The sequence below is a fragment of the Aulonocara stuartgranti genome (assembly GCF_965226115.1).
Source record: "Aulonocara stuartgranti genome assembly, chromosome: 7".
NCBI classification, from domain to species: Eukaryota; Metazoa; Chordata; class Actinopteri; order Cichliformes; family Cichlidae; genus Aulonocara; species Aulonocara stuartgranti.
This window is the reverse complement of record NC_138945.1, coordinates 44,533,939-44,552,673: the sequence shown is the minus strand read 5'-3', so window position 1 is coordinate 44,552,673 and position 18,735 is coordinate 44,533,939. Positions and strand designations below refer to the sequence as shown.

Below are 18,735 nucleotides of genomic sequence, written 5' to 3'. Positions count from 1 at the left end.
ATCGATCACACTAGATCTGACCTAATACGCCTACCTATATCTTCACTTAGAGGTGGAAATAGCTGGGGAAACCCCTTAATATACAAGCTGCAGATCTCAAGTTTTTGGACACACACACTTAAGTGAAGGACAACGTCAACAAACCTAAACAAACAAAATGAAGTGTTTTGTTTTGGTAATAAAAGGCTACTGAAAACAAGTCACGTTTCCCAGCTAACACAGGGAAAGAGGCAGGGTAAATCCTGGACAGGTTGCTGTTGCAGGACTAACACAGAAAGACCAACAACCATTTATGCCTATGGTACTTGGTGGTAGAACATGCAAACTGCACACCACAGAAAAGCCATGGCCAGATGGTGGAGTTGAACTCAGGACCACACCATCATGCTGCCCACGATTCCTTCTATGGATTGATTCAGTGCAATGGATTGAGAGTGCCTGGTCGAGATCCAACATTTGGTGCTGAAAACCAGGACAAGTTTTGACATGAGGAACCCATGACATGGGCACGTACTCTCTGGACTCTGTTCCTTTAAGATTCCACTATTCCAGTAAAACCCAAAGATGCTCCATTCCATTAAGATCTGTTGTCTGGGGAAGCATCTAAAATCCATTGACACTAATCGTCATGTTTTGGAAGCCAGACTGAGAAGATTTCACCTTGTTAAAATGATGCATTGTCATGCTAAAAGTAGCTATAAGATCAAACACTATACCCATATCAGGATACACATTAGCATTATGACTCAGACATAGTTTAGAGTTCAGATCATCATGAACTGGCCATAAAGGGCCTGTGGAACACCAAGAAAACACTGTCCACAATCATTACACAACTAGCCTGTACTTTTGATATACGGCAGTTCTAGCCAGTCATTTAGTAACATGTTAAAAAATAATGGCAGTTAAAGCTTATGTAAGCTGGTAGAAATGAAATTAAATCAGTTGTTGTGATCAAAAATAAATGGTATGTTTTCCCAAAGCACTTCACTTACATTTCAGTCTTGTCTCACTTTTCAGAGAAAACAATCAGTCCCCATGATCACAGATGTTCCCTCCTTTGTGTCTTTTGGTTTTCAGACTCCCCACCCATCCCACCCATGTCAGCAGAATAACCTGTGACTCTGGTGAATATAAAATGTATGAGTTGCTGAGCTTTTCTGTCTGTCTGTCTTTAATTAGTCTGTGTTGTCAGGCATTGTGTGCATGTTTCTTTGGACAGAAAAGAGGCGTGGCTGAAGACATTTTTCACCATGTCAGTCTCTGCTGACCTTTGACCTCTTAACTCATCTCAATATGCTTGTTTTTCCTTACGTAGTTGTTACTATGATTAGCTCGATAGCATCCAAGAGAGTGTAGGTTGATAAACAGCTAAAAATAAAGGAAGATAAGACTAAGACAAACTCCTAATGAGATGATGGATGGTGTCCTATGAAAAGCAGAGGGCACCAGTTGTGGACCTGCCAATTCTTGTGTTCTGTGGTAAATCATGATTTACACTGTCCTGGGCAATGAGCACAGGGCCCACAAGAGGACGCCATGCCCTCAGGCCACACTCATGAAGTCCGTTTATAATTGGTCAGAGACATTCACACCAGTGGCCTCCTGGAGGTCCTTGCATAAAGGAACTGATATTGGTCTTGCTGTTGGGTTAAGGACCGTCAGGCACATTGAGATAGCTTTTGGGCAGGTAGTTAGACCATGTATACACACATATGTATATACATATACATATATACATATAAATGTTTGCATGTGTACCCTATCTCCTCTTTAAAAGGTGATCAATGTGAGCGAAAAAACTTTCCCCCCCTTTTTTTTTTTTTTTTTTTTTTTTTGTTTCAAAATTAAAAATGCCAAAGATAACATGGTTCTACAGGCAAACTAGTATTTTTGGACCAACAAGGTGATTTCCAGAGAGCAAGTGGCTGAAAAATTGGAATATCTTGGAATGGTGTGTAGTGTGTTCTTTGAAAAAAAATAAAATAAGAAAAGCCTAACAAAATCTCAACAAGGAGAGGACAAATGATAGACTTGTAGTCAAGACCGCCTAAACTGAGACCAAGACAATACCAACACCAGAGGGTATCGAGACCAAGACCAAGACAGAGACAAAAAAAGTCTTTAATCTGCAGCCAGATGCTGCTTCGTCTACGGGTGTCAGGCATATTTATGTGTTTTTGCGATGCACTCGCACAGCCCTCCTCATCGCTGTCTACTGTCTCACTCACTTACTGAGAGGACAGACACACGCTCCACTTGACTGTCGCGTCTCTCACGCTCTGTTTTTCACATAATGATATTATCCTATATCCTCGCATGTGATTGGCCACAATACGGAAGGATTGGAGCATAGCTGAACCACTGTGTGAGAGCTGAGCAGCGAAAGGAAATTAAGTGAGGAGCTGGCTCTCGCTCAATGGGAGTCCACTATGATTCACTATAAAGCACTCTCTAAGCACGGCTCTTAGAGCTGATGCTTTTGTGCATGACACATTATCGAACGTGATGATGTGTGTCATGGATACTGTTGACTGACTCCAAATCTCCCGACCACTATGTCGATCTGAGAAAGCAAGACCTAGACAGCGAGACCAAGACCAACACCAAAGTCCGTCGAGACCAAGACAAGACCACATAAAAGTGGTCTCGAGACTAAGACCAGTCTCGAGACATCCAACTCTAACAAGTGAAGAAATGGCAGGCCTCCAAATGAGCATCAATATGTAGACTGGAAGTTAGGGGAGAGGTACAACAGTATATCTACAGCCAACTACATTAAAGGAAGTGGTTTGGGGATCTTTCAAAGCAGTCAGCTTCTTGAATGTACATCATTGGCTTCATTTTTCAGCATGACAATGGCTTCACTGTTTTTAAAGCAGCATGGGATCATCATGGCAGTAAAATAGCAAAAACACCTAAAGAAAAAGTTTGCAAATCCCTTCAAGAAGCCTTGAGAACAATTGATGAAAAACTTAAATTTCAAGCAAGCCTGCTCAAGATAATTTTGTGTGTGCGTGACTTTTAAGACAATTAGATTTGTACATGTTCTGTATTTGCCCCACACTGCATTAACCTTTATGTTTTTAGATGTTTCAGTAAATGACTACAGCAGTGTTTCCACTTTATAAAGGTTGACTATTAATATTTTAGTATAATTCTCTATTGATCACATGAAGCCCTGAATGATGACTATTTTTAAGTTTTCCCTTGGGTGCCCTAGATTATGAACGCTTACCACTGTCTGATAACGCCATCTTGTGTCCAGCGGCGTATACATGGTAGTGAGCACTAGTGATGATAAATTTGATTATTTTTACTGAATCGAGTTTTAATGAGTCACTCACCAAAGTGAATCGATATTTGAGTCATTTGATTCACTGAGTCAGTCGCCCAGAGAGTGCAAAAAATGTACATTTTCACTCAAACTCAATTTGTTTCTCTTTTCATGTAAATCCTACTGCTAAGATGAATGATTCTAAAAGAAAACCACTATTTTATAGAAACAAAAAAGAGCAAAAACATTTCTAAAATTAAGCAATTTCCTATCAAAATTGCTTAATAAACATTTTATTTTATTTTAATATATTTTTTATTTTTTATTTTATTAGTATTTTCGTTAAATGTGTTAAATATATATTTTCTCATCTAAATGTCCACTGAGCTGTGAGCCAGGGGGCGGTAATGCGCCTTAACATTGGTTGACAACCAAGAAAAAGAAGAAGCTGTGAGCCAGGAGGGAGGGGGTGAGTGAGTGAGTGATTCGTTCGCTTTATGATTCAGCACAGGAGGGAGAGGGTGAGCGAGTCCTGAGTGATTCGCTTACGCTTACGATTCAGCACAGGAGGGAGGGCGTTAGTGAGTCCTGAGTGATTCGTTCGCTCTATGATTCAGCACAGGAGGGAGGGAGGGAGTAGCTCAAAGTGCTGTTAGCATCTTAGCAGAGCGATGCTACTGTGAACCGAGGAGCTATTTTCTTGATGTGAGCTTCTACTCAGGGTTTTTTCTTCCAGTTCAGAGCAGAAATTTTTTTGTTACGATACTGGATGTTGTCTTTTTCTCCACAATTTTAATTATAAGCTAGATACATTTCTGCTAACAGCAACAGGGATAAGTCAGTGAGTCAGTTGGGCTTGTGAATCATGATTCATGAATCATGATTCGTGAATCATGATTCATGAATCATGATTCATGAATCATGATTCATGAATCATGATTCATGAGTCAGTAAAGTCATTCTCGAGTATTGAACGATTCGTTCATGATTCGCGCATCACTAGTGAGCACGTCTCTGTAGGAGGAGACTGTAGCTCCCTTTCACGCAGCTTGTGTGGAAGCTTTGAGTTCGCAGTTTTGTTGACTCAACTTTTAAAGCTAGATTCTTCGGTAAGTTTAAGACCCTTATAGGGAACTTGCAGACCAAAAATCGACGGAGAAGCAACAAACCCGAAGACACCAGCTCAAAGGTCTGCTGCTAACAGGAAGTTGTTCACGTTATTTAACAAATAAAGGTAAGAAATGTTCCACATTCGCTACAATGTTTATGCAGCTGTCATTGAGACTTAAATGTGTTTTTCCACTGATGTGCTAGACTACTATCAGGGTCTGTTATATCACTTACATTCAGGTCACTATATTTCATTTAGTATTATATTTTTTCCAATACATGTGTAATAAAATTAATATAGGTTCCAGACAGGTCGCCAGCAAAAACTAGTATTTTAATGACTTGCCCAAAAATTTCAAATGTTTTGGCATTTTAAGGTATACAGTGTAGATCAGTGGAGCACAGTAATGACACTGAATAATTGCAAAAAGGAAAAACAAAATGTAACAGTTGTTCTTGTTATTGACCACATTCTACAGTAGAGGTGTCAGTCATGTTAAAGGTCCAGTCCGTTTTTTGGAGGTGTGGTCTTAAACTTTTGATCAGCTGTAAAATAGCTGTTTTAGTTTAAATGTTGTTTTCAATAAATTGCATGCCCCAAAAATGTTTTCTTTCACTCCCATTTCTTCTTGTTTTCATGTTGAAACTTGTTCAGATCCAACCATGCAAAATGTGATTTTTTTTTTTGCCATTTTTCAAGTAGTCTTAAACTTTTGATCGGAACTGTATTTAATACAAATGCATATAATGCTTGAGTGATTCAATTCCAAATCCAAGTCAAGTAATATGTTTGTGTATTTAGTTCAGGATGGACAGGAAGCAGTATTGTGTGAAGCTGTCGGTTCAGCCATCCAGAGGCCTCATGGATGAGAAATTCATTGTCCTCGTCCAGAATGCCCTGCCTGGTTCCCAACTGACCATCCGTGCCCTGCACCAGTGTGAAGATGGACACAGCTGGGAAGCGTTTGGTCACTACACTGCTGATACCACAGGGACCATCAATGGTACATTGTTCAGTACTGAGACCTAGAAAACTAAGAGAAGAAAATGTAGAAAGATGTAGAAAGACATTATATATAATATATACAATAGGTGAATGTGCAGTAGTAGCATGTATGCAGCAAGCAGGTGAATTCTGTACATTAAGTGAATTAAATAAGAATAGACAATCTGACTATTTTACAAAATAGACAATATGAACATATTTAAAATTAAAGGAATTTGAAATGTACATTGTGCCGGTGGGTTTAGAGTATCTAGAAGAGAGTCCTGTCTCAGTCACTTATGGATGATGTGAGAGGGCAGGTGTGTGTGTGTGTGTGTGTGTGTTGGGGGGGAGAGGAAGCAAGAAGAATGAGTTGAGTAAAATTTGACTTATCTGACTGTTATGTTTCACATAATGTGCCTTACAATCCGGTGCGCCTTATTATCAGAAAAAAATGGTAGCCATGAAAGCTACCCCCAAATTTGGGATTATAGATGACAGAAATAACATAATGTAATGAGGTAATTAAAAAGTTAATTACATAACTGTCGTCAACAAAAGGTGCTTTATCTCTTGGCTATTACTGTCGCCCGGCAAAAGTTGCAGATGATATTGCTTGCAGCCGCTGCAATGCTTTCGACCAAGACAGGCGCAGATTGATGATACCATCAACATGCGCTATCGCGGTAGAGCGGTATAAAATGGTAAATGGTCTGTATTTGTATAGCGCTTTTACTAGTCCCCCCTAGGGACCCCAAAGCGCTTTACACACCCAGTCATCCATCCATTCACACACACATTCACACACTGGTGGAGGCAAGCTACAGTTGTAGCCACTGCTGCCCTGGGGCAGACTGACAGAAGAGGCTGCCATATCGCGCCATCGGCCCTTCTGGCCAACACCAGTAGGCGGTAGGTGAGGTGTCTTGCCCAAGGACACAACGACCGAGGTATAGTCAAAATCTCTACCGTTGGCCAAATTCATATCGCTTCTACCATATACCGTTTATACCGCCCACCCCTATGTGCACGTATCTAAAAGATTGTGTTTTATTTGACTTTTTTTAGTTTCAGAGGATCCCAGTATAGGTGGGACATATTCCGGAGTCGAACAGATGGGTCTACTGTGGAGCTTCAGACCAATTCCAGGCAGCAAATCTGGACTGAGGTAGTCTTTTTGTGGAGATGACACCAACGCAGAATCCAGTATTGGCACCATAGATAATTCTCCCATCTCTCCTCAGGATGCGAAAGAAGAACATCCAGACTCCCATGGAGGTCACAATTTCTGTTTACCAGGGTCACCAGACAGAGGGCTTCGCAGATCTGGTGCCACTCTCTGGTGTGGCGGTGGAGCGCTGGTATATGGCACCTGGTGTGCGTAGGATTCCAGTTACAGAAGGTGGACTCACCGCAGCCCTTTTTCTGCCCTCGGGTAAGTCCTGAAGAAGGTCCACAGTGAGATATCCTGTGGGTGTAAATTAAATCAGCACATGTTTGTTAACTTGTCTTAAGGTCCTGGACCTTTTCCTGGCCTGCTGGATCTATGGGGGGGTGGAGGGCAGTTGGTGGAGTACCGTGCAGCGCTCTTGGCCTCTCATGGATTCGCTAGTATGGCCATCGACTACCTGACCGCTAAAATCACCATGGAAACTGGAAAGATGGTGGACAACCAGTATTTTGAGGTACATCTAACAAAGTTAATGTTTTGGTTACAAGGAAACAACGTTTAAAAAAAAAAAAAGGAGATGGGTTCAGCTAGTCTCTTTCACCTCTGGGCTTCCACCTGAGTTATCCTTCTTTTTGACTCCAATGAAGACTGTAGTTTACAAAATCATATTGTCTTCAAAAAGACTTGAAACAAGCAATTAAGCCAAAAGCCAAACAAGAATGTTTACTGATGTCATAGACTGAAGGATTTCAGGTCCATTCCACAGACTTCCATACATGTCTTTTTGCAACCAGATGAATCACCATATGGATCATGGAAAACAAGGTATGTTTTAATACACTTAGACTTCTTGATACTGTTGCGTACATCAGTGAATAAAATCGGTTTTCATAGAGTCTGTGGTAAAAATGAAGTAGTCATGCATTTTGGATCTGATATTAAATGATCTTTAATGCCACTTTCCTCAAACAAAGTCTCTGCAATGTCTGATTACATGCATGCAACAGCATCCTGCCTCCAGCATTTCCTACCCAAGCACTATCTTTGTCCTTGGTTAAATTCTCTTAACCTTTCTGATGTATGAAAACAGCTCAGAAATCTCTGTATAATGTAAACCAGATGAAGTTAGAATGACAGCGAGACAGTTTACAGCCTGAAATACTTTGAATGCTACAAAGCTCTGGGCTTTTAGATGCACCATGATTCATGTCAGGTTGATTAAGACTGAATAAAACATTTGGGTGATGTCACGAGATGCCACAAAGAAATGGGACATCTGATCATCTCAAATCATGTATGCCTTAAAAGATCTTCAGTTTCTTTAATTTCAAATACTGAAATGCAAACTGCCCTTGAAGCTGCTGTCACTATGCTGTGTGTGTGTTTATAGGTAACTAGCCCCATGAAAAACTGTCTCAAAGTGTCATTCTCTTTCACACACGTCTTTAATCAGACCACAGAAACGAGAATGAAAAGTGTTGAAGTTGTTTTAGTTTAAAACGTTTAAAATCAATTAAAATTTGTTGTTCAGGTGTTATGGCATGCATGGTCCCTGCATGATTTTTAAAATATAGATGATATACCATGGACTATGGTTTCTGTCATTCTCAGTTTTAGTTTATATCTTTTGACTTTTGTACAAGATTTTGTGTTTTGCCTAGTAATTATGTTGGTACCTTTATGTTTTGAGGAATTGGGTTTGACACTTCCTGGCCCTAAAAATCCTCTTGAAGAATTTGTTTATCTAACCTCAAAGATCAAAATGAAAGTCCTGGTTTTGGTGTTACCTGTTGTCTGATATATTTTTCCACCTACAGACAGCCTACAGAGTCCTGCAGCAACATCCTCAGGTCTGCGGCAGCAAGATCGCCATGATAGGTCTTTCCTTTGGCACCAGTATCACCCTCAAGATGGCTGTTTACTCTGAAGTTATAAAAGTAAGACATATTTTTATAGTGACACTGGAGCTGGAAAATCAACATCAGTCTATTTTCAGCAACAATGCATGGTCAGGATGAAGAAATAGGTTGACCACTGGCTGTGTTTTTAAAGTCACTGATTTTGGCAAATTGCAACTTCATCATTTCTTAGAATATTCTTGTCTACCCATCTTATTCCTAATCAGGTCTTTTTGTCAGTTGATAACATCTGTGTATTTTATGTGTTTTTTTTTCCAGCTCAGTGCTGCAGTCTGTATCAGTGGGAGTCATGTGCAGCCAGTTGATGGATCTGTGGAAGAAATATTGAGATTCTTTCAGAAGTAAGTTTACGTGTTGTCAGTTACTTTTTAGTTAAAGCCAAATTGGAAATCTAATATATTGAAAGATGTTAGAATAATCCTTTTTAACTTTCCCTTTTAATTTTTTGTCCCATCAGAAATGGTGAAAAGACTCGCTTCAGTGAAAAGAACGAGGTGATCTGGCGAGATCTGCTGTTGCCCATCCCCACCGACCCTTCACTCAAAGTCAATGTGGGTACCACCAGCTAAAGCATATTTCTGTCTTAAAGCCCTTACACACGAGAGACAATAAATCCATGCTTATATTTTGTGCATTAAAAGTCACCTTTGGATTCATCTAATGTAGCCATTCACACCAACCCCGTAATTATTCCTGCTGCTGAGGTAGGATGCAGTAAGATAAACTCATCATCGCTTCACTTTATTTCTTTCACAACTAGGGCTGGGCCATATTATACCGTTCACGGTAATACCGGTACAATGTTAGGCAACGGTAAGAAAATGAAATACCGCGATAGAATATGGATAAAACGCGCATGCGCAGTGCCTTTGTTTTCATACGCACATGGCCGATTGTTGAGTGAAACGGATGAACCAGAATTGGTTTCTCTCTCAGCTCTCAGCGAAGGCGGTCGCACTTTCTCCTCTCCTCCTCACCCTTATCTTCCCTGCTTAGCCTCTATGTCCTTGTCCTGTCTTGCGTGCATTACTTTCCCTGGAACAGCCTCTCACTGTCGTTCTCTAAACCTAAAAGAGAATTATGGATTTGATCAACTGGTCCCTGAGTGCTATTGACACCCTTTTCTCAACGAGAAGTCGGGGCTCGGGAGAGCCTGAGTGCCCTGGAGGGACTTTCCCTGCCGGTTACACGATGGACGGGTGGCAGAACTGGAGGACCGTGTGCCTGGCGGGACTGTCGATCGAGGACGCTGAAGATATCTACCTATTCGGAACCATGATAACAGGGTTCATGCTGATCGGCGTTGGCCTAGCCCTGCTTTATCGGAGAAATAAGAGAGCGGAACCGGCTGTTCAAACCCCCACATGGCTGCCCGCTGGATTCGAAGCGCGGGGACGAGGTGCGACCTCTCACAACGAACGTAATATGGTCAACACCTTGGAGACGCTTACTGCTGCTGTGAAGGCTCAAAACAACACCATTGAGCGTATGAGGGGAAACATCAGAGAAAGGCCTGCTCAAAATGACACCCTTGAGCGACAGTTGGAAAACATCGCGGAACGGATCACTGCAGTTGTGAAGTCTCAGAATCAAAAGACTGACAACACCTTGGAACTGAAGTTTGATACCATCATGGGGAGGCTCGCAGCTCTTCAACGCGAAGTTGAGGGACCTGTCTCAGAGTGCTAAAATTCGAGCTGCTCACAAAACAGAAATTAACAATATTCAACATTCGGACACCACGGCGCCAGCTGCAGGCCCAAGGCTGGAGCCCACCAAAACAACTCCCTGATAACGACTGTGTGATGACTATTCTTCCTGTCCCATGAAGGCCACCTGGGTTGGCTGGCAGACTGTTTACTTAGCCTGATAGAGCGAAGGACACTGTCTCCGCTGAACTCTGGACACGCACACACATACACTTACACTGATAAGCACACACTCATCCCCCCTCCCTTCCAAACGCCTTCGATGCTTGTTTCCTGAAGGGGCAGCACGGCGGGTCTGTGTGCCGCGCTGGAATGGTAGCGCTGTGCAGGGTGGCTGCTGTGTTCGCTTCGGATTACTCCTCAACCCCCACCCACCCCTGTGGCTTGTCATGTCTTCACAATGTTGTGCTGTGGACATTTATGTGCTTCTTGTGCAGAGGAGTTTTTTTGTTTCCTGTTCTCATGCTGTCCTACCATGGAAGCATAGCATGAGTAGGGGTCTCTTTTTTTCCTCTTGTACTTTCCCCAGTGTAGTGTACATTTCAATGTTTTTTTCTGATTCTACCAATCTCTGACCTGTATCCCCATGTAATGTTTGTGCTATATGTGTAAGGTCGGGGGGGGGGTCCTATTTCACTGCAGGGCAACCTGCATGTGACGAATAAAGCTTTGATTGATTGATTGATTGATTGATTGGTTTGTAAAAATGGTGCAAGTTCAGTGATGTGGAACTGGTTTGGTGTTTGTCCATCAGATACACAACAAAGCACATTTTTTTGTAGAACATGCAAGCGGGCCGTCGTTATTGCCGTATTTGTCGGACTAAGGTGCTCGTAAATCTGGGAGTAATCTGGATCCGAAACTCCGTCCCCTTCAGGTCCCAAAGTCAAACGAACACACAGCATCACTGAGAGTTAAAAACTGTCTAAATTCTTTCATCTTTAATAAAACGATCAGCATTGCTGCTTTACCAGGTGTAACTATGAAGTTGAACATCCAGGCATCCATGAAAACAGAATTTATTACATTTAACGGAGTTAGAAGTTAGCAGGAAGCTAGCGGAAGTTAGCTCGCTAGTTTCGCTAGTTACCTAAGCATGATATAGCATGTTCTGACTGAGAGATTTCTGAGAAAATTCAAACGTACTGCTTTGCTATCACTTCCAACATAAATAAAGACGGGAAACTAAACAGCAGTGACGTTTGTAGGGTTACTGAAGTTGGGCTAGCTGGTATATAATGATGTGCTACGTGATCGCTAGCGATACAGCTATGTTAGTGTGAGGGCGCATACATATAACTTGTGGAAAACTGTCAAGTAGGGCCTTTAGCGGCCTATCTGAATAAGCCAAGAGGAAGTGACATATTGAAGAGAGCCTGTGGGCGCGCGAAAAAAAAAAAACAGGGAGGTGCGCTGTTGGGAGCGAGCGGGGTGTGCGGTACTGATCCCGCGCGTGCCATTACAGCGGAAGACACCAGGAAAGCCCCGCGGTCAGAACAAACCTGAACGAAAAGTAACCGGGAGGTTAGTGGGGCAACGGACGGGATCGCAGCGAGTTTATGTGGAGTTTCCCTCCGTGTGTGGAATCCGACTCAGGTTACAGCAGTTTTTTGTTTTTTTGTTTTTTTGTGAACCCGAGTCTGGATATCCTGCTCCGGCTGTGGAATTTCTGGGCAGCCTAACAGACGGGAACTCTGGTTCACGACAGCTACACCTAGAACTGTTTATTGGTTTCACATACCAGGGACAATTCACTGGATCGGACTTTACTGTAAAGACTGGAACTATTTTTTTTTTTTTTTTTTTTTGCTGTTTGGACATTGCAAGTAATGTGATGAAGCTGTGTTAACCATTCTAGATAAGAGAATTTCTGTGTTAACCTGAATTGTTCTGCTGTATTGTGATCTTGGCGCCCTTTTCCGGTGGCTAGTGTGGTGGGAGGGGTCGAGAACTCGAAACATTGGGTTACAACAGCCTGTTTGATTTATTTTATTTTACTCTTGGGGAGTTTCCTTACTGTCGCCTTTTGTCTCCAGGGCACTGTTAACATCTATAATCAATCTTGGTTCACGAGGGCCATCCGAAAAAATAAAAGGGGCCACGTTGTTTAAAAAGTCATTGTATGCTTCTGTCTAACTTAGGTTGCCTTGGAGTAGGGGCACCCGAGTTGTCTGGTTAGGTACAGAAAAACGGAGGTAAGCGAGGCTGTGTTAATATTCAACAGTACAGTGCGCGCCAGGCAGTCGTTGTTTCACAGGTTTGGGCCCCGGAGCCTTCTTCTGTGCCTGTAGCAGCCAGACAGCTAAAACCATTCTTACAGAAGTAAGTATCAGGGTCAACTGTACTGGGGGGGGGGGTCACTGACTCAGATCCGACCACCCTTTAGTCGTTCAGGGCAGCCTGTGCGCCTCTTCACCCCTACATAAAGGGGCTAGTAGCCCCTTACACATTAGCATAACATAAACAGTGAAGCTGGAGGATGAACGCTAACACTTTTCCCCTCGATAAAAGTTAACGTGAGGGTTCCTGGTGGTTAGGGACAAATGCAATCGCATGGCAGGATGCTGTAAACGGACCAAACTTCAGTCAGGAGAACAACTGAGATAATCCTTCCACAATACGAGGTTAGTCATTAATATATTGCAACAACACGGGAATAGAGCAGCTGTGATAGAGTACAGCATTAATGAATCAATGGTACAGAAGTGGAGGAAGCAAGAACAATGAGTTGAATAAAGTTTGATTTCTCTGACTGCTTTGTTTTGCTTAATGTGCCTTATAATCCCGTGCACCTTATGGTCCGAAAAATACGTATTTGACTTTTTTATTTGGCACACTGTAGTTTAATGTTGCAAAGCACCACTTTTTAACTTCAGTGGATATTATACATGGTTATGCTCAGGATATGTCAGCCCATTTCTACTGGAAATGCCTTTTGGTTAAACTTTGAGCAAGGAATTTGCATTTGCACTGTTACATTTTTATAAAGCTTTAATGCATGTAAAAAAACAGCTGCTTGTTTAAGTGAAAATAAATGGATTTGGGGGGGGGTTTGCGCTTGTAAAGTTGTGGAGTTGTATTTTGTCTCGCATCAATTATATCGTCAGTTATATCGTTATCGCAAATTTTCAAATATATATCGTGATAAATATTTTTGGCCATATCGCCCTGCTCTATTCACAACACCCAATTTTCCACAAAAAAGCAGTGCATTCAGTAGGCATACATATATGTGTATATATATATGTATATGTGTATATATATATATGTGTGTATATATATACATATGTATATGTGTATATATATATATATATGTGTGTATATATATACATACACACACACACACACACACACACACACACACACACACACACACACACACACACACACACGTATGTATGTGTATATATGTGTGTGTATATATGTGTGTGTGTGTGTATATGTGTGTGTGTGTGTGTGTGTGTATATATATGTGTGTATATATGTATGTATATGTAGGTAGGTACCTATTTAAAATAGGACAGAGCTGTAGACGCACAGTTAGTTAAAAAGGGTTTAATTTTTAATACAAAATACAAGTAACAGTGTAACAGCGGCACCCAAAAACAATTAAAAACTGTACTTTATTAAAAACAATAAAACTGTATGATTGCCTGTGAGATAGGATAAGCACTGTGGGGAACCGTTTAAGAACAAATCAACATAGCACACACGTTAAAAAGGGACTGCAACTCACACATAACCCCAAATGTGAAAGACACTATAGAAAAAGAGAGCAAACCTTCAGTGCAGTCTTCACTCGGGCCCACCGCGGTGCTTGCAAAACGCGGCAAGAAAAAAAAAAAGGATTCCATGCAGTGCCTCTACCGTCTGCAGCGAGATATATATATATATATATATATATATATATATATAATAAAGATAAAACGCTAAAAACCATCAATATCTGCGGTGCCTCCTGATACAGAAAAATAAAACAGGAAACAAACAAAATCGACAGCCGCACCTGTCACAGTCTGTCGAATTACCATCTTCATCCGCTTTATCCGGGGCCGGGTCGCGGGGGCAGCAGCCTAAGCAGAGAAGCCCAGACCTCCCTCTCCCCAGCCACCTCTTCCAGCTTATCCATTCCCAGGCCAGCCGAGAGATATAATCTCTCCAGTGTGTCCTGGGTCTGCCCCGGGGCCTCTTCCCGGTGGGACATGCCCAGAACACCAACCCCAGAAGGCGCCCAGGAGATGCTCGATGCTCGAACCACCTCAGCTGGCTCCTTTTGATGTGGAGGAGCAGCGGCTCTACTCTGAGCCCCTCCCGGATGGCCGAACTTCTCACCCTATCTCTAAGGGAGAGGCTATCCACCCTTCGGAGGAAGCTCATTTCCGCCGCTTGTATGCACGATCTCGTTCTTTCGGTCACTACCCACAGCTCGTGGCCATAGCTGAGGGTAGGGACGTAGATCGACCGGTAAATTGAGAGCTTTGCTTTTACACTCAGCTCCCTCTTCACCATGACGGACAGGTGCAGCGTCCGCATCACTGCAGCCGCTGCACCAATCCGTCTGTCGATCTCCGGCTTCCTTCTCCGATAACTCGCGAACAAGACCCCGAGGTACTTGAACTCCTCCACTTGGGGCAGGAACTCATCCCCGACCCAGAGTGGGCACTCCACCCTTTTCCGGCTGAGAATCATGGCCTCAGATTTGGAGGTGCTGATCCTCATTCCCACTGCTTCACACTCGGCTGCGAACCGTTCCAGTGTGAGCTGGAGGCCTTCACCCGATGAAGCCAACAGAACCACATCATCCGCGAAAAGCAGAGATGAGATTCTGAGGCCACCGAAGTGAAAGCCCTCCGCCACTTGGCTGCGCCTAGAAATCCTGTCCATAAAAATTATGAACAGAATCGGAACAGAACCAAGCTCTTGCAACGGTTGTATAGTGATCGAATGGCCCGTAGCAATGGGCCAGACACCCCATACTCCCGCAGCACCTCCCACAGGACACCCCGAGGGACACGGTCGAATGCCTTCTCCAAGTCCACAAAACACATGTAGCCTGGTTGGGCAAACTCCCATTCACCCTCAAGTATCCTTGAGAGGATAAAGAGCTGGTCCAGTGTTCCGTGACCAGGACGAAAACCGCATTGTCCCTCCTGTATCTGAGGTTCGACTAGCGGGTGAACTCTCCTTTCCAGCACCCTGGCATAGACTTTCCCAGGGAGGCTGAAGAGTGTGATCCCCTGTAGTTGGAACACACCCTCCGGTCCCCCTTCTTAAAGATGGGGACCATCACCCCGGTCTGCCAGTCCAGGGGTACTCCCCCTGATTTCCACGCAACATTGTAGAGGCGTGTCAACCAGGACAGCCCGACAACGTCCAGAGCCTTCAGGAACTCATGGTGGACCTCATCAACACCAGGGGCTCTGCCACCAAGGAATTGTTTAACTGCTTCAGTGACCTCGCCTCCGGAAATTGACGGGTCATTCCCCTCATCCCCAGACTCTGCTCCCTCCTCGGAAGATGTGTCAGTGGGATTAAGGAGGTCATCAAAGTATTCCTTCCACTGCCTGACAATTTTCTCAGTCGAAGTCAGCAGCGCTCCGCCAGCACGATACACAGTGCAGGTAGAGCACCACTTTCCCCTCCTGAGACGCCTGACGGTTTGCCAGAATCTCTTCGAGGCAGTCTGAAAGTCTTTTTCCATGGCCTCTCCGAACTCCTCCCACACCCGAGTTTTTGCTTCAGCCACTGCCCGAGCTGCATTCCGCTTGGCCTGTCGATACCCTTCGGCTGCCTCCGGAGTCCCACAGGCTAACCAAGCCCGGTTGGTGCCACAGCAGGCACCAACCACCTTGCGGCCACAGCTCAATGCAGCAGCTTCGGCAATGGAGACGCTGAACATGGTCCATTCGGACTCATGGTCCATTCGGACTCAATGTCCCCAGTCTCCCTCGGAATGCTGTTGAAGCTCTGCTGGAGGTGTGCGTTGAAGATATTGTGGACTGGGGCCTCTTAGGTGTACCAGGTCTGTCCAGCGTCCTCCCCCGCCACCTGATCCAACTCACTACCAGGTGGTGATCAGTTGACAGCTCAGCCCCTCTCTTTACCCGAGTGTCCAGAACACATGGTCGCAGGTCTGGTGATACGATTACAAAATCGATCATCGACCTGCAGCCTAGAGCGTCCTGGTGCCACGTGCCCTTATGGACACTCTTATGTTCAAACAGGGTGTTCGTTATGGCCAAACTGTGATTTGCACAGAAGTCCAATAACAAAACACCACTCTGGTTCAGATCAGGGAGGCTGTTCCTCCCAATCACGCCCCTCCAGGTCTCGCTGTCATTACCCACGTGAGCATTGAAGTCTCCCAGCAGGACAACAGAGTCTCCAGGTGGAGCACCTTCCAGCACCCCACCCAGGGACTCTAAGAAAGCTGGGTACTCTGAAATGCCACTCGGCGCATAAGCGCAGATGACAGTCAGGACCCGTTCCCCGACCCTAAGGCGCAGGGAACAAACCCTCTCATCCACCGGGAAAAACCCCAAGCCGAGGGGATATTAGTATACCCACCCCAGCCCGCCGCCTCTCACCAGGGGCAACTCCAGACTGAGACAGAGTCCAGCCCCTCTCCAGGAGACCAGTTCCAGAGCCCAAGCCATGCGTAGAGGTGAGCCCGACTATATCTAGCCGGTACCTCTCAACCTCACGCACTAACTCAGGCTCCTTCCCCACCAGAGAGGTGACATTCCATGTCCCAATTGCCAGTCTTGGCAGCCGGGGATTAGTCCGCCAGGGGCCTCCGCGCCTCCTGCGGGTGGTGGGCCTGTGGGAGGATGGGCCCATGTCCCCTTTTCGGGCTGTGCCCGGCTGGGCCCCATGTCGAATTACACCAGTTTAAAACAAATTAAAACACACTGATGTGGCGGGTCCTCTACCCGCAACCAGAAATCCACTTGGCAAAGCAGCAGCTCGGTACTCTGTCCACAAGTTTGCGTCACACTCTAATAAATGTGGGTCAGTGGCGGTGAAGTTCACTACTCTCACAGGAACGCAATGTTTCCCACCATTCTAACAGAAGTTTAGTGGGACCCGCATCAAGCTTTCATAGAAAGGAATTAAAAACACCAACTTGCCCAGCTTGGACCAAGCACTCACACCTTCAGGTTTGCTAGAGAATAGTTAATTGCCCACACCTGAGCTTATGAAAGGGGCAAAGACCAGGGTTCCCAGACTCAGGTCTCACCTGTCACAAACAGCATTTAGAAAAGTTGATGCTTTGTTTTCATGTAATTAATGCCTTTGAAAGGAGTTGGTGTTCAGATTTATCATGTTCCTTTTTGGTTGTGGTTGTGATAGGATGTGTTGTGACCTCCTAGACTATGAGTGACTTTCATGTTGTGTAGTTGTGCTTGCTTCATTCTACTTTTGTAATTTACATTTCCTACATAGCAACACCCTCTGCACGAGCAAGACTTGCTATATGCATAATTCAGCTCAGCTTTTAGTATTAAAAGATTAAAAGCATCCACTGTCCTGAGTTAACAAGTGGTATGCATTATATTATCTATTGATACAAATCACATTTGTTCAATTCAATTGGCAGCAAATCACAACAACAGTTGCATCCGGGTATTTTATATTGTATTTTAAAGACCTTATAATGCAGAGAATGTTGGGAAAAGAAAACTCCCCTTTTAACAGGAAAAAAAACTCCATAAGAACCAGGCTCAGGGAGGGGTAGCCAACGCAACGGGTTGTGGGTGAGGAGACAGGAAAAAAGACATACTGTGGAAGAGAGCCAGTGATTAATAATAACTAATGGTTAAATGGAGAGCAGTGTATAAACACAGAGTGTGAAAAGATGTGAGTGAAGAAGAATACTCATTGAGTCATGCGAAGGCCCTTGCAGGTCTAGGTCTATTGCAGGGTAACTAAGCGAGGATTCAAGGTCATCAGATTCAACCCTAACTATAATATTTGTCAAAAAAGAATGTTTTACACCTAACCTTAAAAGTAGAGGGAGCGGTCTGTCTCCTGCATCCAAATTGGAAGTGGTTCCAAGCTGATTAAACTAACTCAAGCAGTGAAACACTAGGAAACTAAGACCAGGGACCAGGACAAAAGCATGAACATAACAATACACTCTGACAAAGCACAGTGGAAGACTAGCACAGTATAAACAAAGAGGATGATTAGGAGAATTGGAGACACATGGGAACACAGCTGGAGCAAACTAGTAATAACGAGACAAAAAAACCTGAACACAATGCACACGAGACGATGGCTGTCAAAATAAGACACGAAATAAGTCAAATACAGAGACAAAGACCTAGACTCAAGACACACAAACATGACGCCAGAAGAGAATAACAAACACATGACAAGGCCAAGAGAAAGAGGGGAGAGACAGATACATAGGGAGACAGCGAGAGAGAGAGAGAAACAGAGAGTGGGAGCACCAGATATACAAAGGGCAACATTACGGGCTGGGGAGACTAAAGGTAACTGTGAAATGCACTTCACACATGTACACACACGCACAGTTGTTTGTCGCCAGATGCCACGTT

General features: G+C 43.9%; 1 protein-coding gene across 2 annotated transcripts in view; it reads left to right on the top strand.

Moving 5' to 3' along the window:
- The first annotated feature begins 3,736 nt into the window (after positions 1-3,736).
- Positions 3,737-18,735, top strand: part of LOC309710368 (peroxisomal succinyl-coenzyme A thioesterase-like) — a 30,345-nt gene continuing 15,346 nt past the window's right edge. Inside the window, exons 1-8 of one of the 2 annotated variants that reach the window (XM_082539755.1) lie at positions 3,737-4,511; positions 5,195-5,391; positions 6,441-6,540; positions 6,617-6,807; positions 6,888-7,057; positions 8,361-8,480; positions 8,721-8,803; positions 8,920-9,013. In XM_082539755.1, coding sequence (XP_082395881.1) covers positions 5,196-5,391; positions 6,441-6,540; positions 6,617-6,807; positions 6,888-7,057; positions 8,361-8,480; positions 8,721-8,803; positions 8,920-9,013 — 954 coding nt within the window. In that variant the 5' untranslated portion in view covers positions 3,737-4,511; position 5,195. Of the gene's footprint in view, positions 4,512-5,189; positions 5,392-6,440; positions 6,541-6,616; positions 6,808-6,887; positions 7,058-8,360; positions 8,481-8,720; positions 8,804-8,919; positions 9,014-18,735 lie in introns of both variants that reach the window. The other variant, XM_082539754.1, reaches the window with a different exon arrangement.